The 26,019-nt window shown below is 40.1% G+C and overlaps 5 protein-coding genes across 10 annotated transcripts; 4 read left to right on the forward strand and 1 right to left on the reverse strand.

Moving 5' to 3' along the window:
- The first annotated feature begins 277 nt into the window (after nucleotides 1-277).
- On the forward strand, nucleotides 278-2,653 carry LOC111598751 (ADP-ribosylation factor GTPase-activating protein 1). Of its 2 annotated transcripts, XM_023314153.2 has the most exons (6): nucleotides 278-357; nucleotides 494-769; nucleotides 859-1,436; nucleotides 1,495-1,699; nucleotides 1,802-1,861; nucleotides 1,956-2,653. In XM_023314153.2, exons 2-6 carry the CDS (start codon nucleotides 710-712, stop codon nucleotides 2,478-2,480), a joined length of 1,428 nt encoding a protein of 475 aa, XP_023169921.1. In that variant the 5' UTR covers nucleotides 278-357; nucleotides 494-709; the 3' UTR covers nucleotides 2,481-2,653. The 2 variants fall into 2 exon arrangements, with proteins under 2 accessions (XP_023169921.1, XP_023169920.1); XM_023314152.2 differs by lacking the exon at nucleotides 278-357 and having other exon boundaries at nucleotides 411-769.
- A 262-nt stretch (nucleotides 2,654-2,915) lies between these two features.
- LOC111598752 (calcium-binding mitochondrial carrier protein SCaMC-2-A) lies at nucleotides 2,916-14,626 on the forward strand. 5 transcript variants are annotated; one of them, XM_030225641.1, is made up of 9 exons: nucleotides 2,916-3,104; nucleotides 3,873-4,700; nucleotides 5,215-5,341; nucleotides 5,403-5,490; nucleotides 5,548-5,659; nucleotides 12,107-12,181; nucleotides 12,347-12,505; nucleotides 12,576-13,149; nucleotides 13,213-14,626. In XM_030225641.1, the coding sequence occupies exons 2-9, from the start codon at nucleotides 4,185-4,187 to the stop codon at nucleotides 13,446-13,448; spliced, it is 1,887 nt and encodes a 628-aa protein (XP_030081501.1). In that variant the 5' UTR covers nucleotides 2,916-3,104; nucleotides 3,873-4,184; the 3' UTR covers nucleotides 13,449-14,626. The 5 variants fall into 5 exon arrangements, with proteins under 5 accessions (XP_030081501.1, XP_030081500.1, XP_030081502.1 ...); XM_030225640.1 differs by having other exon boundaries at nucleotides 2,916-3,100; XM_030225642.1 differs by having other exon boundaries at nucleotides 2,916-3,100; nucleotides 5,227-5,341.
- A 972-nt stretch (nucleotides 14,627-15,598) lies between these two features.
- On the forward strand, nucleotides 15,599-17,921 carry LOC111598721 (SET and MYND domain-containing protein 4). Its single transcript, XM_023314113.2, has 4 exons — nucleotides 15,599-16,341; nucleotides 16,397-16,739; nucleotides 16,796-17,554; nucleotides 17,612-17,921. The coding sequence occupies exons 1-4, from the start codon at nucleotides 15,768-15,770 to the stop codon at nucleotides 17,919-17,921; spliced, it is 1,986 nt and encodes a 661-aa protein (XP_023169881.2). The 5' UTR covers nucleotides 15,599-15,767.
- A 381-nt stretch (nucleotides 17,922-18,302) lies between these two features.
- Nucleotides 18,303-24,428, forward strand: LOC111598728 (RNA polymerase II-associated protein 1). The gene is made up of 14 exons (XM_023314120.2): nucleotides 18,303-18,557; nucleotides 18,617-18,894; nucleotides 18,953-19,187; nucleotides 19,247-19,649; nucleotides 19,704-20,186; nucleotides 20,243-20,400; nucleotides 20,477-20,643; nucleotides 20,707-20,792; nucleotides 21,670-21,904; nucleotides 21,966-22,123; nucleotides 22,195-22,732; nucleotides 22,787-22,925; nucleotides 22,980-23,392; nucleotides 23,450-24,428. Exons 1-14 carry the CDS (start codon nucleotides 18,431-18,433, stop codon nucleotides 23,621-23,623), a joined length of 3,594 nt encoding a protein of 1,197 aa, XP_023169888.2. The 5' UTR covers nucleotides 18,303-18,430; the 3' UTR covers nucleotides 23,624-24,428.
- On the reverse strand, nucleotides 20,724-21,720 carry LOC111598727 (general odorant-binding protein 69a). Its single transcript, XM_023314119.2, has 5 exons — nucleotides 21,427-21,720; nucleotides 21,285-21,363; nucleotides 21,136-21,224; nucleotides 20,982-21,084; nucleotides 20,724-20,905 (listed from the first exon to the last, which is right to left on the reverse strand). The coding sequence occupies exons 1-5, from the start codon at nucleotides 21,496-21,498 to the stop codon at nucleotides 20,805-20,807; spliced, it is 444 nt and encodes a 147-aa protein (XP_023169887.2). The 5' UTR covers nucleotides 21,499-21,720; the 3' UTR covers nucleotides 20,724-20,804.
- Nucleotides 24,429-26,019: the final 1,591 nt, after the last annotated feature.

Consider the following 26,019-nt stretch of genomic DNA (forward strand, 5'->3'; position numbering starts at 1 on the left):
AATATATTTAAATAAGTTTCTTACGTTACGTGCATTACGTATTTCAACATATGTAAGGATGGATGTACGTATTTTTACATGTACGTATTTTTTACTATGTATAGTATTTTCTTGGTCTCTAATTAAAGCATAGTGGAGACACTTTAAGATTAAAAACAGTGTTACCACATGTATTTTATGTTTGATTGCTTGGTATTAGTTTTGGTATATTTTATTTTATTTTCATTCGACGAATTGTTAAGTTTTTAACATAACAACAAGCTCATTTTAACCATTTAAATTATGTAATATTTGTAAATGCAAGATAGTTATATTCTTTAAATTGAAGTTATTTAAAATTTGCTGCACTCACAACAGGTAAAGAGTAAAAACCGCATTTTTACTGTGCTTTGGTCATTTTTGCAGTTTCTTAAGTCAGTCACACTTACAATGAGCATTTCAAGTGGAATTCTGTTTTAACAAATTTTTTGGCAATTAACTTTTATGACTGTAGTGAAGGCGGAAGAAACAAATGCACAAATTCATTAAATGTGTTAATTTAAGTGAAACAAATCAGCGTTAGCTCCCCGTAGTTCCAATTTGTATGAATGTGGCACAATCGCAATCAAACGATTGCAGCCAACGCCAACGTCAGCAAAAATCTTTGATATCAACTGTAAAGGCAACGCAGTGTGAAAATCAGTTTAAAGACGCTACTTAATTCGTAATAATGGCTAGTCCACGAACGCGACGTGTGCTGCAAGAGTTGAAGCCCCAGGACGAGAATTCGGTAAGATTAAGGCAGAAACATGTTAAAAGAAAATTACGTATTGAACAAGTTTTGACGTGTCTCAAAACTGGATTTTTATCGTTTTATAGAAATGTTTCGAGTGCGGCACTCACAATCCCCAATGGGTGTCGGTTACTTATGGCATTTGGATATGTCTGGAGTGTTCGGGCAAGCATCGCAGCTTGGGCGTTCATCTCTCGTTTGTGCGCTCCGTAACCATGGACAAATGGAAGGACATTGAGCTGGAGAAGATGAAGGCGGGCGGCAATCGCAATGCACGTGAATTTCTAGAGGATCAGGAGGATTGGAACGAACGTGCGCCCATAACGCAGCGATACAATAGCAAGGCAGCAGCTCTATATCGAGATAAGATTTCAACGCTGGCTCAAGGAAAAAGTTGGAATCAAAAGGACGCCGAAGCGCGCTTAAACAGCAGTAACTCTTCTTATGGCTCCAGCAGCTATAGCGGCAGCGGCGCCAATAGCAGCTCGCAAAACCGTGCAAATGCAACAGGTTACAGTGGCAACGACAGCGGTGGAGGCTATCAGAACGGCGGAGGCGCTTACAACGAGGCTGGTGGTTATCAGCAGTTCCAGACACAAGAATTCAAAGACCAGAAGGAGGAGTTCTTCAGCCGTCGTCAAATGGAAAATGCATCGCGGCCAGAGTGAGATCTTAAGAATTACTGATGCCTAACGAGATTACAATTTGCATTATTCATACAGAAACTTGCCACCAAATCAGGGCGGTAAATATGCAGGATTTGGTTTTACACGTGAACCGCCACCGAAAACACAATCTCAGGAGCTGATCGACTCCACGCTAACCACTTTGGCATCCGGTTGGAGTTTGTTCTCCACAAATGCATCCAAGTTGGCAAGCACTGCTAAAGAGAAGGCCGTAACCACAGTTAATTTGGCTTCGACCAAGGTGCGTATAACAATATTGAAAAAAATAACAGCTGTTCTCTGTTTTGTTATTTATTTATTTAGTTTTGTTTGAGTTTTTGTTTATTTTTATATTTGGTTGTAGATTAAAGAGGGCACCCTGCTTGAATCGGTTCAGAGTGGGGTTACAGACGTGGCCTATAAGGTCGGTAGACACAAGCGTAGTCTTGTTTTAATTACATTTACATTTATACTTACATTCGGACAAGTCTAACTGGACTCTCGTTTAAATCCCAAAGGTTACTGACATAAGCAAACGTGGCTGGAACAACTTGGCAGGTGGCAACAGCTCGGCGTCTCAAGGCGGCTACAACGATCCCAGCTTGGATGACAACGGCTATCAGCGTTCCAATTCGGTGGGCGGCAATTTGGCTGGTGGTCTAGGACAACAGAGTGGTGTTGGCGATAGTGATTGGGGTGGCTGGCAGGAGAATGCCAATAATAAAACGCATCTAACTAGCTCCAGCTCATATCAAAATCAACTTAGCAGCAACGCCAGCGGCACACCAACTGGCGGCCTCACGCAAGACGATGATTGGGCTGGGTTTAATTCCGCAAATTATCAGAATTCTGAGACATCGTATCAAAATACACCATCTGGTGGCCAGTCCGTTCGCCGCAATATGAAGCTACAGGAGACTTCGCAGAAATTGAGCGAAGGTTTCGATAATCTGGATGTGAAGAACGTGAAAGCCAAGCCAGCAGCCTCGTCGAGTGGCAAAGCGAGCGCCGAGGATGATGCCTGGAATTTGTTAATGAATTAGCAAATAGAATGAAACCATTATTGAAGCGTTTTTGTCAAATAACTTGATTTGTTTTGTATTATTTTTTTTATTGTTGTCAACTATGTTTTAAAGAAACTTCAGTTTATTCGTGTGCGCATTTAATGTAAATTTACGAATATTATGTTCCAACTTATTTTTACTGATTTCCAACGAAGAGAAGTTATAGTTTACATTATTATTTTTACAGGTTAGACCAATTTTAAATAGAAGTAATACAAAGTGAATTAATATGCAAAATATATATATATGTGAATTCAAATCTAGCTATAACTTGTATTATTTATCAAAAAACGGAATTTGAATTGGAATTTAAATTAAAAATCTCGATATCGATATAGTTCGTATGTTTCCAACTAGATATAATGTCTCTTAATCGATATATCGATATATAAAACACGAAATTTTCTGCAATGATTTCTCTTTCATTCTTTTTCGTTTGAACAAGCTGTGTGGACGCATTTTTATCGTTTTATCGTTTGTCACGACAAACGAGTTGGCAGTGCGCGCAGTTTATTCGGTTAAGTAGGACCCAAAGTGAATTCAATCATTAAATTTTAAAGTTTTTCATAAATATAAATTGGTTTTATAAAATTAACAACGTAGGTAAAAAAAAACCACTCGCTGTAGCTTCGCACAAAACTCTCGAGTTTGCATTAGCATTTCAGCGTGCTTGTATGTGTGTGTGAGTGAGCGAGTGTGTGACTAAGTGAGTGTGTGTGCATAGAAACGCGTACGTAGAAATTTAATTTTGCCAATTTGGCAAACAGAAAGAACTTATAGTGAAATTTGAGACTTCAGCTATACAACAAAGAACTGAAGGCCAATCTGTTTAAATGAACGCAGTAGCAGCTGTAGCAACAGCTCGTACACACGCATAGAAAGAAAGTTCCAGCATCGTCCCTCCACCCACCCGTTGTGCTGATTGCGTGGGGAGTTGTCAATTTTCAAGGCTTCACCTATTGAACTTCCGTTTCAGTCTTTAAAGCTGCAAAAACCAAAATTAATAAAATTAATGATTCACTGGCAATCGCGACTGCCCAGCTGGCAGTCGTCCGTCAGCAAGCTGCAGCAGCTCAATTTTGTTTAAATTTAGTGAAAGTGGGTTCATCCACGAATGACTTCATTTTCATGGCAACGATTTTTGGTGCGGGGTTCACAGCTGACTCGCTGCTTGGGGGAAATGAATACATTTGTAACATAATTTATGCTTGACTGCCATTAATGTTTTCCTTTTTACTTTGTTTACTTCTGAATAAATACCTTTCAATAAACATTCAAGCGCCCGATATACATATCTATATATATATTTATATTCTGTACAATAACATTTATGTGAATAAGCAGCAAAAATTTCAATTTCTTTATTTATAGACATTATAGAAAGTGTGACGCCACGCCTCACTATACAACGGCCCATCAATTTTCAGTTCAGTTGTGTTTTTATCTAGCAAACGTTACCGAGCCCAAAATCAAAATGTTTCAGCCATAGGAATAGACGCCCGTTCGAATATTTATGTGTATAATCGAATGTGAAACATTTGCCGGGCATTCTTAGGGACCTGACAAAAAAAAAAACATAAAGCAAAAGAAAAAAAAAAAAAAAAGAGGTACTCTGCATTGGAGAAGAGCGTCTGCTGAAGCAAGCAAAAAAAACTTGAACAAACGTTAAGACGAGTCTGGAGAATGGTTAAAAAGGAAGTCGGTTTAGAAAACAACGCGTCCTTAGTATTAAGTCAGCAATCTGAGCAGCAGCCGGAGAAGCAGCAGCAGCAGAAGCATCATAAACATCAACATCAAGATCATCATCAAGCTGAACAAACGCAACGCATTGATATCGACTTGACACCGGAGGAGCCGAAAACTGATTTCAATTTTGCTCGCCAGGCAACTGTCACCTATGCACCATTAAACCCAGCCAACAGTCCAAACTATGAGAGTTTGCACAAGCTGCAGCTGCAACATGCGCATCTTGCCCCAACAACGCCCTACAATCTCGACACTATATCGCCACAGAATACGATGGCAATGGCCGTGTCGAGCGTGCCGCTCTCCATCATGCCCAATGAGATTCCTGCTGAGGACGAGGAGCGCCTCGAGCGGATCTTCAATCAATTGGACCGCGACGGCGATGGCAAAATCGACATACACGACCTGTCGGCGGCACTGCACGAGTTTGGACTGTCCAGTGTCTACGCGGTGGTGAGTGAGAGATGATGGCATAAACAGCTGGGGGGTTGTCATCTATATGTATACCAACTGGGCACTATTCCTTGCAGCTGCTTAGCATCATCAAGCACAAGTTCGCATAAATTATTCGCTAACAAATACCGTGTAAATGATTTGTAAATCTTTAGTTGTCTGCCAACAAAATTTCGATCTCTGCTCACCTCATTGTCTGTCTGTCTGTCAAGAGCTAGATATCTGATGTGCATAAACATATAACGAAATTTTGCATAATTGGCCTCTGGGTGGCAATTTTTATGGTTTCAGCTAAAAGAAATATGCATAACGTCTCACCCGATCCACATATTGTCTGATTCTATTGATTTTGGCAAATGGGCTGCTGCTGTTTTTTTCCGACAATTGTCGGAGGCCAAGGCTAAGCACTGCAGATGCCAACTAACTGGGTCACGCGTGTACAATTTGGCAATTGTCGGCTTTTCTTAGAATACAAATAATTTGTAAATATGCTTTATTGTTTGATTTTATATAGAAATTCCTACAGCAATCGGACAAGAACCAAAGCGGGAATGTGGGCTTTGCTGAGTTTCTTCATTATGTGCGAGAGCACGAGAAGAATTTGTGTCTGCAGTTCTCGCACTTGGACAAAAATCGGGATGGTAACTTAATATGACACTAATTCAATATATTAAATATGCTATAATGCCTTTTGTTTTGCAGGGAAAGTGGACTTGGAAGAGCTAATATCTGCGTTCAAGGATCTGGGCCTAGACATTGACATTGACGAGGCTGCAAAACTGCTTGGAAGGTTGTAGCTCTTCTTAATTTATATTGATACATAGTCATGCCGATTACTCTCTCACAGAATGGACAAGGATGGCAGCCTAAACATAAGCTTTAATGAGTGGCGGGACTTTATGCTACTGGCGCCTTCAACGGACATTCATGATCTGATCAAATTTTGGCGGCACTCTACTGTAAGTGAAGGGGCTCGTTCTTCTCGTTTAGCTTGTACTGTAGCTGCTAGTAATTGAATAGTGTAAGCTTTTATCGCTTTATATGGATTTGTTTTGGCTTTGGAAACGGAAAGCGAAAAAGTATGCACAGGCAGCTGCCATTGTTTATATTGTAAGCGGAGCTAGTGCAGACTTGGCTCAGTTTCCAATTACAGCCAATACCAATTTGTACTTTGCTGTGCTCCTTTGTCTAGACACTTAGACACATTTATTTAGCTGTTTATCTTATCGTATTGCATTTGAAACTAATCGTTAAACCTTTTTACCCTCCTCGTTTCGTTAATATGCGTCTAAAAAAACAAAAACAAAAACATTTTACTTATATACCAAACATACCTGTGTACTATTTTGCTTAAAAATGTAGTTCCTGCATACACACCACTCCTGACTAACTGAGGAAGATTTGAAGGTACATATCGTCAAAGTTATCTAATTACAATTAAACATAAATTACTCCCATAGTCGTATGTAGTCGCTAAAGGGCACATATGTACATATCTACCATACATACTTCTCTCACATCTTTATACATACACACACATATCAGCATTTCCTCTTCCTTTCACCTTACGCTCACGTTATCAGCACTTGACATTCAAAACTCAGTCATGGCAGTTTCCCGTTGACCCAATGAGCACTTGTATCTTTGGAGGTCAGAGCAACGAAGAGCGAAAAGCTCTGATAAAAGCTCAGCTACTCTCTTTGCCATTTACACACGCTCTCTTTCTATCGCACTCTTTTTCCAATTGGCTGACGTAAGAAGGGGGCATATTTCATCATTTAGCTAAAGCTTTTGACTGACTAGCTTTTAATGATCGTGTCTAGGTTGGCAGTCAACTGATATTTTATCATGCGCTTATCAGTCAGTTTTCACTCTTATATGATGATCTGGCTGCTCTTGTGATTGTTTATGAGCCAAGCGAGGGTAATTCATTTAATTGGCTTTACTTTCTGCGTAATCATTTTGTTTACAAGTATTTTGTTGATTTTGTTCGCATTGGCAGTCGTTGTATTTTATTTCTGTCCTTTATATTGTATACATATTTGAAATCGGGTGGTTATGATTTTCCATTGGCTAAGCTGCTTTCGCTCAACGGGGTTTTTCTAACGTATCAGATTTTTGTATATAAGTAAAATGGGAAATAAACCCCAAAGTTATTGTTCTTTTCGTCTGTCTGTTCGCTGCAGTTAATTGCCCGCTTTGTTTAAATTTTAAGGTCAACCAGTTTAAACAGTTCATTGTTGTTCTTGTACCTGTCTGGCAACAGAGAATGCGACATTGGAGGAGATAGATAGGAACGGGATCCGTACAGTCCGGTTCTTGGTTGCTACGCAGTCTTTTTGCTTACTTAATGAGTAGCCAGAATTGAGCTTATCTTGACATTTGCATTTTGCACAAGCTAAGGCGTACCTCCCGAATACCCTAGAAAATTCATTAAAATAAATGCTGCAGCTCATACATACTTATAAAAAAATTCCATAGCAATCGAAGAGCATTTGTTCGTAAGAGTATTGAGTGTATTTCTGATAAGGGTATTTGCTATGTCGCTTGTATTTGAGCAAAATATTTACGCTATAATTGTATATTATAAATAGTTCCGTTGTTGATTAAAGTCTAAGGTTTTAAGAATCGTCGCGTGTCTGGCAACTGCAAAAATATTTCAGTGCAAATGCTGTTCAAGGTGATTAATTATCACCTCTATGAAGTCTACTCTATATTTATAGCTGAATATTTAAAATCTATTACAGAATTTATGTCGTTATGTTCATGCAACAGTTGATACATTTCCTTAGCTGTCAAGTGCAATTGTTATTTATTGGTATTTGATTCTTTATCCATGTGCCGTAGATCTATGTTTGTGTCTTCTGCAAACAGATAAACAATGCAATTGTTGTTATTTTTACTACATATATTGAGAGCTATTGCAGAACATTTCAAAGTTTACTGTGCAAAGACAGTCACAAAAAAATTAAAGAATAGCATTACTTTTTTAATTTAAAATTGATAGTAATTTTCTGAAATTCCCGAAAATTGTTTTAGTTTATACAATTTACACAATTATAGCTATATTGCAGATTGTTGCAAAGTCAACTCACAAAGAATACTATTTTATACTATTTTCGAACCCCTTTCTAAATTTAATTATTTTTAAGTCTTAATATATTTATATTATATATATAAAATATATATAAATATATATAGCAAAATGCAACAGAAATTAATTGAAGTAATTAAATGTTTTATAATATCTTATTTTTATACCGGAAAAAAAACGGAAAATACGTTTTATAGATTTCATATTATGTCAGAGATCCGAATAGTTAAGCTTGGGATACTTTTTCTTTTTGTCAACTAGGGAATCTTAAAGGCACTTTGCTTCAGAAAAGCATTACTTTGCACCTGCAAGCGCAAGCTGTGACGTAGTATTGCAATCTGTAAAGTTTCCAGTGCCGTAGATAAATCGCAAACGTGCTGAATTTTCGCTGTAAACATTTTGGTCCGCTGATACGCAATAGTCCGGGTTGACAGAGCGTCACACGCTCGTCATGTGGCTATCAGCAAAAGCGTCTGGAATCAAATCTTTCGTGTGCGCCCTTGATTAGGTGTGAAATCGGCGTAAACTGGTTAAAAATGCGAATTTACCGAGAATGATAAAGAAAGGCATCCAGTAAACAATTCAATAAATCGGTGGGACAATACAGTTTAGTTAATTTAGCTGTCGCGCTCTCCCACTGCATAGTTGCGCTTGTAAGCGACAAATTGACATTAGTTATGTTGCCAGAGAGAGAGAATGAGTGAGAGAGGAAGAGAGAGGGTGGGTAAGCGATTGTGTTTGGTTGGCTGATGCTTGGGGGCCTTACCATTTGTGCTCAGCACAGCTGCAGCAGGCTGAAGAGCGAGGAGAGAGAGAAAGCCACGCGCCACAGCTGTTTGATTGAAGCGATACCGAACATGAACGGCGCGTCGCGACGACTTGCACTTTGTGCGACGCTGGCAGCGACGTCTTGCTACGATCGGTGAGTTGAGCGCAAAAGCTCTCAGTCTTGTGGCAGCTGGCTCACGCGTAGGTTGTGCGCGCGTTATTCTTCGATTCGCTCACCGTAGCGACTATTATATAACTATACTGAAGCGGGTTAACTGCTTTGCGTTCTTTCGTAGTAACAGCAAACGCGAATTTTGACCAAGCGTCGTGTTTTTCTGTGTGCGAATCAAGCAAAGTCTGAATTCCGTTATACTCAACCTATTATTAATTAAATAAGAAATTTGTAACCGTTAGTGCGAGTTACCAGTGAAAGTTTGCAATTGTTTGAAACAGTCTGCAACAAATTAGTGAAAGCCAGCTGAGTTGCATATTAACACACTCGCAAACCGCAATTATACAGCGGAAATTGGATAACGGAAACGTTGTAAAGAGATTTCTACATAACTGTGACTCAATCCTCACACACGCACCCGCATTGGGTGTCACTGATGAGCAGAGTGTTAACATAAAATCAAAGACAACTTGGTCAAAATGTTTCGAAACAATACCTACCAATACAATTTGCCAGTCGATTACCACAACATACAACAAATGGCAGTCGCTGGCGACATGATGGAGGATTTCGTTGTCGTATTCCGCGACATGATGGGACGGGTAGGTCGACATTTATATGATACCTAATATAGCAAATTAACTAATGCAATTAGCAATAACTGATAGCGCGGCGGGGAATGTTTATCCCCCAAAACATACACACGTACATATCATATGCATATGCATCATACTTTATGGTCTTTCCATTTCTAGAATCGAATGCTGACTCACTTCGCGATTTATCTTATCGATTCCAGTGAATTCGTGCTCTCGAGCTACGCTTAATCTGTTGTGTGTTAATCTTGAACATTAGAAATTGCCAGCACATGCTGTACTTCGTTTTGTTGTTGAATTTTGTTTGCAGCTGCTGCAATTGTCTGCTGCACTTGTCTTGTGGCATCTAAATTCAACTCTCGACAATTCGTCGCGACTCGCTTTCCGTTACGAGGCAAGTTGAGCGCATGGCAACAGCGTGTCGAAAAACGAATCGAAAAATGCGACGTTGTTGAGCAAAGCGCTGATATGGAACCGGTTGACTCCCTATTTCTTTCCCTCTCCCCGCGACGCCATAGACATGGCTTCGCCCGCGTCTTCGTCTTCGTCTTCGTCTTCGTCGTCGTATGCGTCGATCGTGTCTACGACATACTTAACCACAACTACAATCACACTCTCTCGCTCTCACTCACACGCACTTCGCGTTGATTTGGTTCGCTTGACGCCTTGAGGGGTTTCGTTTCGCGGCGGCGGCGACAGCGGCTGTTGCCAAGCGCTCAGCGACGTCATTATGATTTGCTCTTGGCCAACTTTAGCCAGTTATGTTCACTGAGTCACGGCTGTCTGTGCACGTGCGGGGGTGTGTAATAGACGCTGTGACGTCAAGTGTTTGTAAACATGTTGATCTTTTATTGCGTGGCAGGCAATCCGCCTGACGTCTGCTGTTTGCGTCATTGGTCAGGCTCATTGCATTCCAGCTAAAAGCGCACTCGTGAGTCAGCTAACTTATCTTAAGCTATCCGGTTTCAAGCTGCACCTTCACGATCGTCATCTTCTTTGTCGCAGCTGCCTCTTCAAGGCACTTGCATTGTTTGGTCTAGTTTACCTTCATGCCTTGCATTTGTTGGTGGGCCTTCGCTTGGGGTTTTCTCTACTATTTAAATGCTGCCCTCGTTGTGTTGAGTTGTGTAAACTGGTAAAGCCCGCAGGGCCAACGAGTTTTATGAATAAGCCAACATTGATTACTTCTTCTATTCACAGCTCAGTTATACATATATACACTTCATTCAGACATTCCACGATAAGCATTTTGGCAATGGTATAAATAAACTTAATTTATAGAAAGCTTTTCACTGTCATGTGCCTCGTTTATGTATATATATAAATGTTTCCGAACCCCTTGGAATTAAAAATAAATAATACGATAACAGAAACGTAAATTGACGATTTTCTAAAAGTAAAATTCATAACGTCAAAGTCCATGGCACATATACATTTTCCACATGATCAAGGAATATATTATATTCACAAATTAATTATCAAAATTGAATATGAAAGCAAATAAAAAAAGTAAAACACATTCGCATTGTTCCGTCAATTTACAAAAGCAATGCAAACATTTTTGAAAATATTCCAATGGGGTGAGAAGATGCTAAACATGACAAATAAAATTTTGTTTTTAATATTTTGTACATCCTCATTTGGCTGTCATTCATTCGCACATACACAATAAGTGAATGTACATGCAAGACGAAAATGTGATCGTATACTATATACAATAGATGTTTAGTTTGCTATGCAAATAGATAGATAAAACACGTAGAGTTTAGCAGACTTTTAGCTTTTTTGGGCCACTTTGACCTTCTGTGATATTTGCACTCGCGGATAGATCACATTCGGAATGTGTCATTGAAGTCATTTTGTTTGTCATGCGCTCGGAGGCGACTGAACTTTGAAAATAAAACGACTTCAATTGTTTTATCCTTGAACTGCGGTTATCCGCTCATGCTTATGGGTAATTGTAATACAGATTAGTGTGAATATTTTGTTTTAAAATATTCTTTTCACTTCCATTGTGATTATTCGGTTTCTTTTGTTATTTCATTGTGCAAAAAGAAATAGCTTTTGAAAATCACAAGACTTGGCAAAGTTCATCACCCTCAGACGGCTTTGCTGACACTTTGGCCAGCTTTGATGGCTTATCAGGCACTTCTTATCAGCGCCACGCAAAAATAATGAAAGCAATGAAGCCTAAGCGAATATTGAGCGTATAATAAGCAGAAATTGAATTACACGACATGCGCTGGGCTTTCGATTAGCTAATTACGTAACCAACCCAGTCGTAACCCAGAAGGGGGCACGTCTCTCTGACAAAACAGAAACTAGAAAATAGAAATCTCGCAAATTGGTATTACATACTATTGCACAAACATCCCTACATACATATATATATATATATATATATATATATACTATAAATATACTCTCTCTCACATTATATATGCATAGTTGGCAAAATAAACGCATGGGGGTTAGTGGGCATCGGGAATTGAGGATTGGCTGGCACATGTGTTTGCTGTCGCAGCTTTTTGCAAAATTTTCTTAATTTAGAACTAGTTGCGTGTTCGTATTGAAATGGTCTTCCGCATTGCGTTTTAATTTGTTTATTGGCTTTGGCTTTTTGTTTTGTTGTTGCGTAGAGGGCGCACGGAGGAGGACGCAAGAGTAACAGCTTATTTGGATAATCTTGTGGCAGCAAGATGTGTTACGTTGCCTAGTTGTTGCCGTTGCTTTGGCAACTTGCAGTCATGAAACAAAACTAATGGAATACTTACAGGCGGGCGTGCATGGATCTCTGATGTCGGTGATGTTGCTATTGGGGAAATATATCAAGTTCTCGGAATCGGAATTGGTCTGACTTGAATCTTAGTTTGTTTTTTTGTATGCCCGTAGCCCGATTCAAATTCAGTATCTTTTCTCATAATCCATGACCCCTTTTAAATAGTTATTAAAGTCTAGACTAAGTATTCTGCCGTCATTCGTGTTATTAATCGTTCACAATTTTAATCTGTTACAGTACCTCGACATTGGCGAGGATATGAACGTACCTGACGACTTTACGCAAAAGGAAATGCAAACAGGTCTCTGGTGGCGACACCTTGTTGCCGGTGGCTTCGCTGGCGCAGTGTCACGCACATGCACAGCTCCTTTGGACAGAGTCAAAGTGTTTCTACAGGTAATATACTCAGTGAAAATGCAGCAAGTGTCGATTAACACTAATCAAATTCTCTTCCATCTGCTTGCAGGTGCAATCATGTAAAATTGGAATCTCAGAGGGTATGAAAATGTTGCTTAATGAAGGTGGTGCGCGCAGCATGTGGCGAGGCAATGGCATAAACGCTCTCAAAATCGCGCCCGAAACTGCGCTTAAATTTGCTGCATACGAGCAAATGAAGCGTCTAATACGTGGCAATGACTCGACACGACAGTTGACCATTGTTGAACGCTTCTATGCGGGTGCTGCGGCTGGAGGTATTTCGCAGACTATTATATATCCAATGGAAGTATTAAAGACACGTCTAGCGCTACGCAAAACTGGCCAGTACGCGGGCATAGCCGATGCGGCGACCAAGATCTACAAGAACGAAGGCGGTCGCAGCTTCTACCGTGGATATGTACCCAACATTCTTGGCATACTTCCTTATGCAGGCATTGATTTGGCCGTCTATGAAACGCTCAAGCGGCGCTACATAGCCAGCCATGACAACAACGAGCAGCCCAGCTTCCTGGTGCTGTTAGCATGTGGCAGCACATCGAGCGCGCTTGGTCAACTATGCTCCTACCCACTGGCCTTGGTGCGAACGCGGCTACAGGCACAAGGTAGGTTTTTAATTGCTCATATTTAATGTGTGTTTCTAATTGAATTGTTTTTCTCTTACTTAGCCGCCGTAACGGTAGCGACCCAAATGCGCAAAACACAAATTCCATTAAAAAGCTGCGATGCGGGGAGCAACGAAGAGACAATGTCCGGACTTTTCCGCAAGATTGTGCGGCAAGAGGGAATTTCGGGACTGTATCGTGGCATAACGCCAAACTTCCTGAAGGTGCTGCCCGCCGTTTCCATTAGTTATGTTGTCTATGAATATACAAGTCGAGCACTGGGCATCAAGATGTCGTGATTTGTTTACCCCCTCACACTCTCTCGTCCTCGTGGCCGTCTGCAGTGCGGATGGCGGTATTATGTGCGAAGTGCAAGTGAAAATGTGTGAGCACTTGAGTGCTGTGCTCTACTTATTATAGTAGTAGTAGGTGGAAAGATTCGCTCTCTGATTCAATGCCAGACTTCTCTATAAGTTAAATGATTAGATGCTTTCATTAAGTGTAGAAAACCGCCTCTTCCATGCTCTTGGTATATATTTCTGATAATTTATAGTTAAATTAGTTTTGGTTACTTTCTAAAAATACAAAATAAGTGATACTATGGCTAATTTATTTATAAATATGGAATATGTGAAAATTAAGATTGTGGAACAGGGCACGAAGCAAACCCCCCAGAAGTTTCTTAATTTATCAACAGTAGGCTTAGGCCATTGTAACTTTAAGTGCTAATTTATTTAAAAGTGAAGAAACAGGTAGACGGCGTCAGAGAGCAGTTTCGGATAAGTCATGCGATTGCAACGCTTCATTTCAAAAATACCAAAAAGTAAAGAAAACTAATCAAGCAATTGCAGCTGTGAGAGATGCCGACGAAACAGACCGAAGCGCAACAAATGGTTTGAGTGGGCTTTTCATCTCCGTTAACTCTGTAATCTGTACCGTGTCTAGACAACTATAATAGGCTACAAGGTTTTTACCGAGTCCAAGTGCTTAAGCTGGGGCAGGCGTAACAAATAAATGCATAACAATAAAAAAAAGTAAACAAAATGTGGGGAGAATCAAACGAATGAATACTTAGGAGCGTTTTAAGCTTGTACACAAAAGACATTTGTTTAGCATAAAAATACAGAAATAAAACTTAACACTTAACGTTTGAAATGTGATGATAATAGTTTATAATATACATGCATATATATACCTACACATACACACATACATATAATTCAAGTACCGACCTATGCGCTTCTGAAAAACAGTCGCAGATTTTTGTTCGACGGCGAGGCTGAAGTTTTGTAGCATTTTATTTGTTAAGTTTAGTGACATTTTTTCTTAGATTGTATTTGTGAGGCGCAAGTGAAGCCAACGAGATAAATTGTGACTAAAATTAACAAACAAAATCATATTTATTTTATATACATATGTAAATGTGTATCACAAAGAGTGGAAAAACAGTTTATCTATGCAAAATGTAAAAAGCAAACAAACAATAAGTTAAAATATTTCTAAAATTTATTATTTTGTACCTTACATTTAATTAGTCAATTGATTTTTGTTGTACATTCTTAGTGAAAATAGTACTTCATAATCTGAATTCTCTTTATCAATAACTTACGCATTTTTGTCTAATGTAACTGGAACATCATATTCAGGAAGCAAGAAGTAAACTCAACCATTTCACCTATTTAATTAACACACACCTTTTGAAATCAAAGACAAGTTCATATGCATTATTTAAAACAAACAAATAAATACAAACTTTAAACTACAAAATATCCTTTTTTGTTCATCGTTTAGTAGAATATACATAGTTCTAGTCATGGAAAGGAAACTCCAAAACAAATATCTAATAATCCGAGTTAAGCTCAATAGGATTATTTTTTTTTTTATTTCCTTAGATAGCAAATGTATGTTAGAAATAATTCCAAAGTAACTATTCTTAAAAATATGAAGTCTCTTTCCAAATATATAGTTGCCGATTATAGGAATAAAAACTTGTATGTTTAACATCTATCTATATATGGATATGCCAGTCTCTAAATATAATTGATATTGATATTCCGCTAAATTACTGAATTGAATTCAAAATTTACTATTTAATATACGAATATTATGGCATATATGGTACATGCATACATATATTTATATATATACATATATATATTGTTATATTTTTGTACGTTTAGCTAATTTTTAAAAACATTATTTAATGTGATTTATATGCCCTACTCGAGTTACAAATATAAACGACATATAATAAATGCAAAGCATATTCGTATATACGTATTAATTTCTGGCATACGGTCTACGTGGCGTATGCGCAACGCCTGAGCACTTTAGCGATCTCTAGCGGCGAACTGGCGTAACTGTGGGGCAGAAGACCGTACTCAAACAAAGCGAAAATGAACTACAACCGGTTCGAATACGAATCCGAAACAATTATTTTTAACGCGGCGAATCAAACGTTCGGTGCTATTTTTGGAGGGCATCCGCCCGCCAGCTGTTTCCAATACTCTTCAGCGGAAAAGCAAGACGTCTCTGAAAATCTTTCAGTTGCCACTGCAACGAAAATTCATATTGCATTTTTATATAATTCAATTCAGTGAGAAAGTTGTCTGAGAACTATGGAGTACGAACCGGACTATCAGAAGATCTGCTCGACTCGGACTGTGCAGTCCGATAAAAAGGGTTTCTTCAACGAATTCTATTTGGATGTGAAAGATGCATGTGGCGACAAGTGGCTGCAAAACTATTTCGGGAAACTCAAATCGAATGCGGCACGTATTTTGTCTATATTCAGTGATCGAGAGATCTGTGATCCAGTGCTGGGCGTCTTGGAGCATGTGCAGCCGGTTTACAAACAGAAAGATGTACTCCTCTCCTCTCAGCGACGTGCGCAGGCTGATAAGTTTTATTTGATGAGCAGCAATGCGGAGGTTGAGGAGGATCGCAAAGAACTGCTCAAGCAGGCACTGATGCACGCCAATCTGGCGGTAATGCGAGCACCTGCTCCAAATTTGGATACGAGTGTCGATCATGGATTAACTCTGGCCATGGCCTATTTAACGCGAGCGAACATTCTTATAAGCCAGGGCGAGGGGGAATCTGCTCTAAATGATCTCAAGCTGGCTGCCAATTTCGGAGTGGAGTCTAAGCAGAACGTGGATTACTACTGCAAAATGGCCAAAGCTTATGCAGGCAAGTATTTGGAAGTCCCTCAGTTTATCGTTTCATCAACTGATATATCTTGAAGCTATGGCCGAGGGCGCTCGCGCTGAAATCTCTTTGAAGATCGCTGAGAAACTGGCAGGAGCCAATACTGGCATTATTGTTATGACTCGAAAGGAGATTGCTCTGATCAAGCCAGCCAAGCGCGAGCTGCTAACAGAGGTGACCCCTCTATTGACGCATGGCGAGAATCCTGAGCTCAGCGGTGCTGCCAACGTGGTTAAGCTGGTGGAGACAAAGGATAAGGGCAGATTTGTAGTGGCCGATCAGGGCTTGAAGACTGGAGACGTGGTGCTCGCTGAGAATCCCGTGGCAGCGTGTCTCTTGCCCAACTTCTTCGGCACCAATTGCCATCATTGCTTCAAGCGGTGAGTGAAATTTGGCCTACACCATTTTATCTGACTAAGCATAATGAACTCTTTAGCCTGCACACTCCTGTGCCCTGCCTGCACTGCTCGGGTATTGCCTTCTGCACTGCTCAATGCATGGGCGAGGCTTGCGAGTCTTATCATCGCTTCGAGTGCCAATTTATGGACCTGTTCATCGGCTCTGGCATGTCCATACTTTGCTTTATAGCTTTGAGGATCTTTACACAAGCCGCCAGCTTGGACGATGGCCTGGCAACGGCAAACTTGCTTTTCGAGCATCTGTGCTCCCATCAGGATGTCCGCGAGGCGGATGATCATCTACAGCGTTCGCTCATGGCGGGATTCTTAATGCGTATTCTACAGAAGGCTCAGTACTTTGGACGACGCAAGACCGAAGGCGTCAATCCCACTGCTGTGGAGCTGCAGGTGGCCACCGCCCTGCTCGGATTGCTGCAACTGCTGCAGTACAATGCACACGAGATATACCATACCATGGTGACCGATGAGCACTGCTTCGAGGGCTGTAAAGTGGTGTATGTGGGTGCGGGTTTATATGGCACTGGCTCCTACTTCAACCACGAGTGTTGGCCCAGCGTGGCGGGTTACTTTGTGGGCAAAAAGTTGGTCATGTCTGCCACCAAGCCACATCGACCTAACGAGATAGTTGCTGTTAATTATGGACCTATATTCACCAAGATGAATCTAAAGGAGCGTCAGCGATCGTTGCGTGGACGCTACGCGTTCAATTGCAATTGCTTGACCTGCCAGGAGAATTGGCCCTTGCTACAAAAGATCGACAAACAAGTCAGATTCTGGTACGATGCATTTATAAATATAAAAAATAGTATTTGTAATTTGTTTACTTGCTCCAGGTGCACTTCGGCCAATTGCGTGAATTTGCTCAAGTTTCCCAAGGACCTGGCTAAGGACGTACGCTGCCCTCGTTGCCGCAAGAATGTTTCGCTGAAGGAAAGTGTTGCCAAGCTTATTAAGATAGAGGAACTTTACCGGGAGGCTGCGGAAGCGATGCAGGCTCAGAAGACTAGTGAGGCAATTGAGCTTTTCAAGGAGGGCATTGATGCATTCTTCCAAATAGCAGCACTACCACACAAGGATACTTTGATTGCACAGCAGGCTCTGCTCAAATGCAATGCCAACACGGGTACTACGTTCAAAAAGTAAAATTTTAAAACAGATTTTTCCTTTTTATGTGTTGCATATGAGTCCTTAGTGGCAATAAGTAAGTTTTATATGAAAGATTATAGATAAAAATATTATTTTCACAAATTTGTAGATATTCTTTTGAGCAAAATCTCTTACACAATGTGAACTAAACGGATATATTTAAATTAAGCCCAAAAGTCAAAACAGTGCTGCAAAATGATCTAGAATATTTTGCTCGTCGATAGATTGCTTATCGACTTTTATATATCGAAAAAATTCACTTTGAATTTGCATTTACAAGTTAAATTTAGAGCTATTTAAGATGTGTCTATTGTTTAATATGCATGTATTGTAATTTAAATAATTTAAACCTTAAAATTATATATTTTATTGCAATGCTTTCTCTTCGATTATTTACATTCAACAACATTGTTTGCGCTCATCTCTATTGAAGCATCTTGCAGCCAGCTGATTTGACATTGGCATGCGGCTATTGAGAGTTTGTTTGGTTCAGCAACAAAGGTAAAATGTTTAAGAAACTTAAGCCTGGGGAAAGCGAAGATGATGTTCTGCGTATGGCCGCAGAATTCAATGCGGAGCGGAAGAAAAATCCAAATTTTCAACCAGCAGCAACAGTTGTGCGTGTGAACAAACGTAAGTCTGTGAATGTGAAATAGGAAGACATAAACAACCTGAATTTCATTTATTAAAAGCTGTTGGCAAATCATTGTTCGCTCAAAAACGAGAACAAGCGAAACTTAAGAGTCAAGTCAGTGCCACAAATTCCTCAGAAACTGAGCCAAAGTCGACACATATTGTTGACGATGCAAAAAGTAAACAAATTCTGTTGGATGAAATCCACGAAAATATGCTGGGAGATGTTCGTGGGACTAAGGTAGATCTTGAGCTGATAAATAATGTGGTGGGTGAAATTGTTGAAAGGAGAGAAGCAGCGCCGCGGCAAGTGGTCAGAGATCGTTATCTAAATCAGGTATGTATTGAAATAATCAGGTCTTGAACTGAACTTAAAATATATATCTTCTTCAAAGCAAAACAGCAACAAGTCGAAGAGTATTTTTGCACAAAAATTTAATACAAATGGAAAAGTTAATAGTAACAACAGCCAATATGATTCACAAGAGAATAAATTGCCGATGGAAACTAGTTCTATTATACAAGATGCAGAACTGTCAAAGGAAATACATGCAGAAAATCTGAGTCTACTATCTCAAATGCGTGAAGAAGAAATCCAGGCAGAGCGACAAAAGTTGCTAAGCTCCTTGGGTAAGAAATACCAATACGTTATATGATCCCATAGATGAAATTAATTTCTTCTCCATTAGATCCCGCTCTAATTGAGTTGTTGACCAAAAAGCGTGCTATCCAAGCGGCTAATTCAGCGAAGTCAAAGCCACTACCTAACAATCCGCAGCAATTGCCTGTGCTAACTGATTTAAGCGACTCGAATCCAGCACACGGGCTCCTGCAGCAAAGTGATGAAGGCAATTGGTTGAATTTCAATTTAGTTGAAAAACACAAACTGGCTTGGATGCGTGATATACCCGCGAGAATAGCGCAGCTTAAGCCTGGGCAACAATTCAATGCACGTTTCGATTGGAAGGGCGTCTTGTTGCCTCATTCACTTGATGAATTGCCGCAAACTACCGATGATCGTGATTTGTATTTGCATGGCGAGGAGCCTGAGCGCCCGGGCTACACGTTGCAAGAGCTATTCCGATTGGCACGGTTCGTTGTGCTTCTTCATTCAGTTTAGAGCTATTACAAATTATTCTGTTCCAGTTCAACTGTGTTGCAGCAACGTATTTCGGCATTTGGCGCAATAGCTGGTATATTCAGCATTTACAATCAAGGCTTCTACGATCAGGTGCTTACATTGCCCATATCAAAAATATTCTTTCTGCTGCGCTTTGGCCTAGATGACAATACTCCTGCACAATTAGAAGTGGTCAGCAGGGCGTTGGCTCGCCTGTGCTATAATGAAACCGATGAAGTTTTGCTCGATCATATCTATGAGAACGCCTATTGTCATTGGCAGCCAATGCTGCAGGTGCTGACAGATGGCGACGACTCGAGCGATCCCAACTCTGTGGCCTTTCTGCAACGCTACATGTCGCTGTTGCGCACCAACTCGAAAGCTGTAAACGCAGATGTTGATGACGATCAGTCAGATCGTGATAGCCGCATGTCTATGGATGATTTTCAGCTGGCCGAAACTGATCTAATCAGTTGTCTTCTGCGGACGAATATTCTTCAACGCATTAAGTATGGATTACTTCCATAATATTTTATACAATTTAAAGTATATTTTCTGCTTACAGTTTTATATTTAGCTCTGTGCGTCCAGAGAATAGCACTGTCGAGTCTTGTCTTAAGCTGCTCATACGCATTGCAAGAACAAACTTGGCTGCGGCAAGGCAGTTGGCACAGGAAAAAGAATTGCTGAATATAATTTTGGTCAACTTTATGCCTAAAGCACGTAAGATTACACAACCGATACAACTTATTTGTTCTAAACATTCTTATTTTAATGTAATATTTTTTTCTATTGATAGCTGCTACGGGCACAACAGAGTCTTCATTCTATGGTTATCCTCAGTATTTGTGCTTAAAGCTGTTGCGTGTTTTAATCTGCCAGCATTTGGATATAGCTAAGCAATTGGCGAATGAAACACTGATCCAGAGATTGAAGGAATTTTTATTTAATCGTGAAAACGTGAAGGTAGGACTCTTGATTTATTCTATATATTAAACATGTTTTATTAATATTCAATTTTTATTGTAGGGTAAATTAGTACGTGTTCAAATCGAGGCGCTGCGTATATTGCGTTGTCTGCTGCTGCTGGGCATTGTCGATCGGGAATTGTTCAAGTAAGTTTTCTGCTAGCCAAGTAAGTCAGTAACGGTAGATTTAATAAAAGGTCCATCCGTATCGATGTAGCATACAACCGTCTGATAAGCAGTATCGCAGCCGTCAACGCCCTCTGTAGTCGAGTAGATGAAACCAAATACAAAGTTTTAAAGTTAATGAACATTGCGCTATGAAATAATTGTAATTACTTTTCGTGCCACATGCTTCCACCAACGTCATAATCTTCTCATGTATTTCCTCTGGTAACATTTCAACCAAAGACTCCAAATGCATAACATTTTCACTGTCGATCTATTAGAAATATACTCATATATATTTAAATATTGTATATATTCTACATACCAATCCGAACACATCAAACATGCAGTGCAGAAAGCATTTAAAAGATGGATCGTTTGGCAAAATACCCTTGTGCGCCTGGGCCATTAGCTCTGCAAGCGCATAAATCCTCTAAAGCATTCTTTTAAGTTAGCGTTTCACCTGTTGCTTACCTTCACCGGCGCCTGTTTTAGCCATGCAGCGCTTGTGCATTTTGTTCACTTGTTTCCTTACCATTTCAGGTATATCCCACTGTGTGGGAGTTATTTTTATAAAAAAATTCGTACTATAAGCTTTCATTCAATAAGAACTTACGGCTTGATGTGGCGTAATCGCGCAACACAAAACAAGCAATGCCAATGTCACGCCTAAGGTTTTAGAGTACATTGCAAAACACCGAAGTTTTAGTATTCTTCAAATTGTCCGGATTAAACACTCAAACACGTAGCTATTGCGCGCTAACCACAAACTAATGCTTGCTTGGACGGATGCCTACTTATATAGCTAATCATCTTGGTACTGTCAAAAGCTGATATTATAATACCTATTATTCTACAGACAATTCCAGCCTGCGGTACGTCAGATTCTTGACTGGCACTTTAATCATTGTGTATTCGAGATGGGCGGTTCGGCGCTAATACGGCAGCACGCAGCTGCCCTGGTGGTGACGATTGTGGCGAGCGGTGAGTGCGGTGCTTGCGACATTGAGGCGCAGCAACTATTCTTGGAGCCATTGCACAACTGCTGCTGCAGCTGGCTACACAAGGCGACGCGTGGCGATGGCCTCAAGGATGTGAGTCAAGTTTTGCCGATAACATAAAGGAAATTTCTCATTTTAAGTCTATTTGCTATAGTACACTCAGCTGACGCTCTTGAGCGCTGTGCTGTATGCTGTTGGTTGGTTCTCACGACATGGTTACCTGGGCACATCGTCCTTTCAACAGTTTCTGCGCAAAATTTTGCCTGAATTCGTTTGTTCCGCTGGGTTTGTTGCATGTGTGCAGCAGTTGACGTGAGTACATTTGACAGGCAATGTTTTGATTAGTTAATAAAATTTAATAAATACCTTTCAAACAAACACAGACGGAGCTCTATAATTTTACGCAGCTTCAGTGATAGGCGCAATGTACACGCCCCTTTGCCGAATGTGGGGGCGGTCTTGATGAACGACTATGGGCCGCAGTTGATTGTAAGTGACACGTATCCAGTCCAGCTGCTGAGTAATATCTGGGCTCTGCTTGAGAAACCACTGGAGGATGACATGAAGCCACTTTTTGAAGCACTGCTTCAACCGGCAGTGCTGGAGCCCTTGGCAGATTATTTAAAGGAGTTGAGCACACGTTTGAATCGCTTTCTGGCGAGCAACTTTTTTGCACGCAGCGAACTGAAGTTTGTCTATCAGCTACTAAGCACCGACGGCCTTGAAACTTATTTGTCACGCACGCAGCTGCTTCAGGTGGTTTATAACTATCTATGCTCCTTAAGCGCCGCTCAGGCCAAGCAAATGAAGAGCATATTCGAACGGTACATCTTTAGTGGGAAGTATGTGGAGTTAGATGAAAAGTCTTTGCAGCTGCTACAGCAAACCTGCATGGAAATTGTCTACTCGCATTTTATTGCCGTGAGTACTTATCGCACAGGTGTCAATGCTTCGTTTAACTATTCTCTTATGCAGGAAAACAGTGATCCCACGTTGACACTCTGCTATACTCAAGCGCCCGTGTTGATGCCAGACTGGCCTTATTTTCAATTGCGTCTGCTCCTTAACAATTATTTGCAAAATGTACAACAGGTTCCTGCGGTTATATATTCAGGTGAGTCAATACACAATTTCCTTTTACTTTTGTTTAATTAAATGCCACTCACAGAAAATCAGGTGGTACGCATGACCTTCAGCTTCGTGCAGCAGCTTGAGCAGCAGGGATTGCAAATTGTCAGCCCACTTGAAAAGTTAATGTATCTGATGATAGCCTTTATGGGTCCCGACAGTCAGTTCTTGGAACCAGAGCTGCATAAGCTACTACAGACACAATTGCTCGATTTCTACACGCACAATAAAACGCATAATTTCGATTTCGAGGCTACGTTTGAGGACAAGGCCAATTTCGAACCGCTGTACTATCTGTTTGTAAACCACTTCGAAGCGGCCAGCTATGGCGACGAGCTATTTAGCTCGTTAGTGCTGCTCCCGCTGGCTCAAAAGTATGATAACAAGTGGCGTAGACGCATCTGGTCTGAGCATGTACAGGCAGTGCGTTTTTTAAATTGTGATGAGAGTTTGGTATGTGCTGGAAATATCTTGAATTTAAATGTTGTTTAATACTGTTGCATTTTCCAGTTGATTGGAGGACTAGATGCTTATCTAGAGCCCATCGAGGAGGAGCCCTCGCTTGTAAAACTCTATGGAGATGCACTGCAGCGACAGTTAGTGCGTCCTGGCAGTATTGCCCACACAATTGCTAAGCATCATTTCAATAATTCACAAGCGATACAGAAAACCAAGTTGTTTTGAGCATCTGCAGATAAATCGATTATTTATGAATATTAATATTAGCTTAAGGCTAATTTTGTTGCCGTGATATAGCTTGTAATTTATTCAAAACGGAATGCATACGTATAATTAAATCATAAGCTTTTATATCTTAAGTCCGCTTGAACTGCGTTTGGGTGCCCGCAAGGCCCACATAGATTATGGGAACAATTAATATTGCGGTATAGTGTTTTTCTTGAGCTTTGCTTGAGTCAGGGATTGTTATTCAATTACATGCTCGAGTGGACCTAATGAACTGTTGCGTAAGAACATTTGTACATCGACAGATATATGTTCAGATAAAAATATCTGTCATTCTTAATTGTATGCGCGTTAACTATTAACTGTTTCTAGCAGGTTAACTGTGGACGACGGCACATAGAGAGAGCTCCACTATCACCCACAATTAATTAACATCACTTGACTTATTGACAACTGAGAAATGCCGCACATGGGCCCCGTCTTGGTCGCAGCGACTGTCGTCTATAGTTACCCACGACTGCTGATAAAATATATGTAATTATAATGAACGCAATTGAAAGGCCACAGCTAATTAAATTATATGCCGTATGTTGGTATGAGTGCGCCGTGAGTGTGTGTGTGTGTGTACGTGAGTACGTACAAACGTGACTACAAACCTACAGTCAAATGTCAAGTCATAAGGTCTTTCGTGTCGCATGCAGCGTATGTGTAATATATAACATGATTTCTACACCCTTACATTAAGTACTTGTTAGTAGCTTTTCTAAGTTAAAACAGGTTTTCCAAATAAATTTAAGATTTTCGAACGCTGTAAAGGTCATTAGCATTTAATTAACATTTTGAAATGGAAATCCCTCAGACCTGGCCTCAGTGACATATGAAAATTATGCTCCTTTGTACACCGCACCCACGCACTCTATGCACATCTGTATGATGTATGTGTGTACACATATGAGCTCTGGGCCCCTCTTGTTTGCCAACGTGAATTGCAAAATAACCTCGGGAGTTTTGAGAATTATATTGCCTCAAATTTATAAGGGCATAACTGATTTTATTTTGGGCTGCTCTGACTGGCGCCCATTCAAGCGTTGGAGTTGGTTCAATTTGAGTACATGTGGTGGATGTTTGGGCATATCTTTTAGGTTTCAAATGTACTGAGGCGCGTGCACCAGTTGGGTCTTGTGCTTAACATGAAAAGTGTATATGTAATATGTGTAAACATTTTGAGTTTGATTTATTACCATTTCTTTTTTACTTTTCTAATTTTTTATTTTAAAAAATGTGGAGCTATCACTAAGAGGTTGCATCGCTAAGGGGGTGAGAGAGTGACCTTGATCTAGAGATTGATATACTTATGTATATTTTAATTAACAGTTGCATGCATTATCTGGCAAACTTTATGCCACAATTTATCGAGAGCAAACAAATTGTATAATATAAATAATAAACACTTCAGATTCTATTGCATATTTATTTGCATTGACACGAGCAATAATATATCGTACAATATTAGTTATTAAATTAAATTTTCCCTAACGGGCAATGGGTGCATCAATTATTTGAAGCCTCTCTTATATGGTATTCAAACAGGACTCAAGTGTGAGTGTGGATTTAGCTTTCAGTACACAAATGACTTTACATGAACAACAATGTACATGAATGTTTGCAAGGGTAAAATTAAACTAACCACCCTAATGGGTAGTTGGAATACATTTATGAATCAAAGTGTAGACGGGTAGTCGCAGTTGTATGTCTGGGTGTAGCCGTGTGGCATAGAAATATGTACAGCTGTGAGGGCACATCTTTTATCCATAACTTCATTCACGTTTAGTGGAAGTTTCAGTGGTGTTGCACGTTTCAGCGATTTGTCATCGATCACGTCACAGCTTTGGCGGCGAGTAGTTGCCAGCTACAGCTCAGTTTTTTTTTGTTTTAATGTGTTTGGGTTCGTCGGTTCGGTTATGCCGATGGCACCGTCCGCTATATTCAGTTGTTTTTGCTGATCGCGCGAACGTTTCGTTTCAGTTGCTCTTTGGCTCTCTGCACGTGCGGTGCCTCCGGCTTGGTGTCGCCTCTGCCAACGTCTGAGTTTTTTTGGCCACGCTGGCTCTATTGTGCTTGAAGTACATTTTAATTTCTTCCAGTGAATAAGAAATCATATAAATAAAAACGTTTTATTTTGGGTTTCTGCTTAAAAAATAGCCACACTTACGCTTCTGCATGTGCTCTAGCGCTCCATGTGCAGATGTAGCTAGCTAGCTATTTATTTTCGAATCGAGCCCTAGAGTCGTCGGAGGGTGCTCTGTGTGTATTCTTAAGTGTTATCTTGGAAACATTTTTAATTAGTGGAATATGCATTTACCTATTTAATGCATGAGTAAAACTCTTAAGTGAGA

The sequence above is a fragment of the Drosophila hydei genome, unplaced genomic scaffold, assembly GCF_003285905.1.
Source record: "Drosophila hydei strain 15085-1641.00,03,60 unplaced genomic scaffold, DhydRS2 tig00008135-arrow-pilon, whole genome shotgun sequence".
Taxonomy (NCBI): domain Eukaryota; kingdom Metazoa; phylum Arthropoda; class Insecta; order Diptera; family Drosophilidae; genus Drosophila; species Drosophila hydei.

Bases quoted from the DNA above. Each gene is read 5' to 3' on its own strand.
- LOC111598751 (XM_023314153.2), top strand. From the start codon at position 710: ATGGCTAGTCCACGAACGCGACGTGTGCTGCAAGAGTTGAAGCCCCAG. The intron at 770-858 runs GTAAGATTAAGG...ATCGTTTTATAG, and splicing joins AGCCCCAGGACGAGAATTCG to AAATGTTTCGAGTGCGGCAC. The intron at 1,862-1,955 runs GTCGGTAGACAC...TAAATCCCAAAG, and splicing joins TTACAGACGTGGCCTATAAG to GTTACTGACATAAGCAAACG.
- LOC111598752 (XM_030225641.1), top strand. From the start codon at position 4,185: ATGGTTAAAAAGGAAGTCGGTTTAGAAAACAACGCGTCCTTAGTATTA. The intron at 5,491-5,547 runs GTTGTAGCTCTT...ACTCTCTCACAG, and splicing joins GCTGCAAAACTGCTTGGAAG to AATGGACAAGGATGGCAGCC. The intron at 13,150-13,212 runs GTAGGTTTTTAA...TCTCTTACTTAG, and splicing joins AACGCGGCTACAGGCACAAG to CCGCCGTAACGGTAGCGACC.
- LOC111598721 (XM_023314113.2), top strand. From the start codon at position 15,768: ATGGAGTACGAACCGGACTATCAGAAGATCTGCTCGACTCGGACTGTG. The intron at 16,342-16,396 runs GCAAGTATTTGG...TATATCTTGAAG, and splicing joins AATGGCCAAAGCTTATGCAG to CTATGGCCGAGGGCGCTCGC. The intron at 16,740-16,795 runs GTGAGTGAAATT...TGAACTCTTTAG, and splicing joins TGCCATCATTGCTTCAAGCG to CCTGCACACTCCTGTGCCCT.
- LOC111598728 (XM_023314120.2), top strand. From the start codon at position 18,431: ATGTTTAAGAAACTTAAGCCTGGGGAAAGCGAAGATGATGTTCTGCGT. The intron at 19,650-19,703 runs GTTCGTTGTGCT...ATTCTGTTCCAG, and splicing joins GAGCTATTCCGATTGGCACG to TTCAACTGTGTTGCAGCAAC. The intron at 22,124-22,194 runs GTGAGTACATTT...AAACAAACACAG, and splicing joins GCATGTGTGCAGCAGTTGAC to ACGGAGCTCTATAATTTTAC.
- LOC111598727 (XM_023314119.2), bottom strand. From the start codon at position 21,498: ATGTACTCTAAAACCTTAGGCGTGACATTGGCATTGCTTGTTTTGTGT. The intron at 21,085-21,135 runs GTATGTAGAATA...TATTTCTAATAG, and splicing joins TGTTTGATGTGTTCGGATTG to ATCGACAGTGAAAATGTTAT. The intron at 20,906-20,981 runs GTAATTACAATT...ACTCGACTACAG, and splicing joins GGAAGCATGTGGCACGAAAA to AGGGCGTTGACGGCTGCGAT.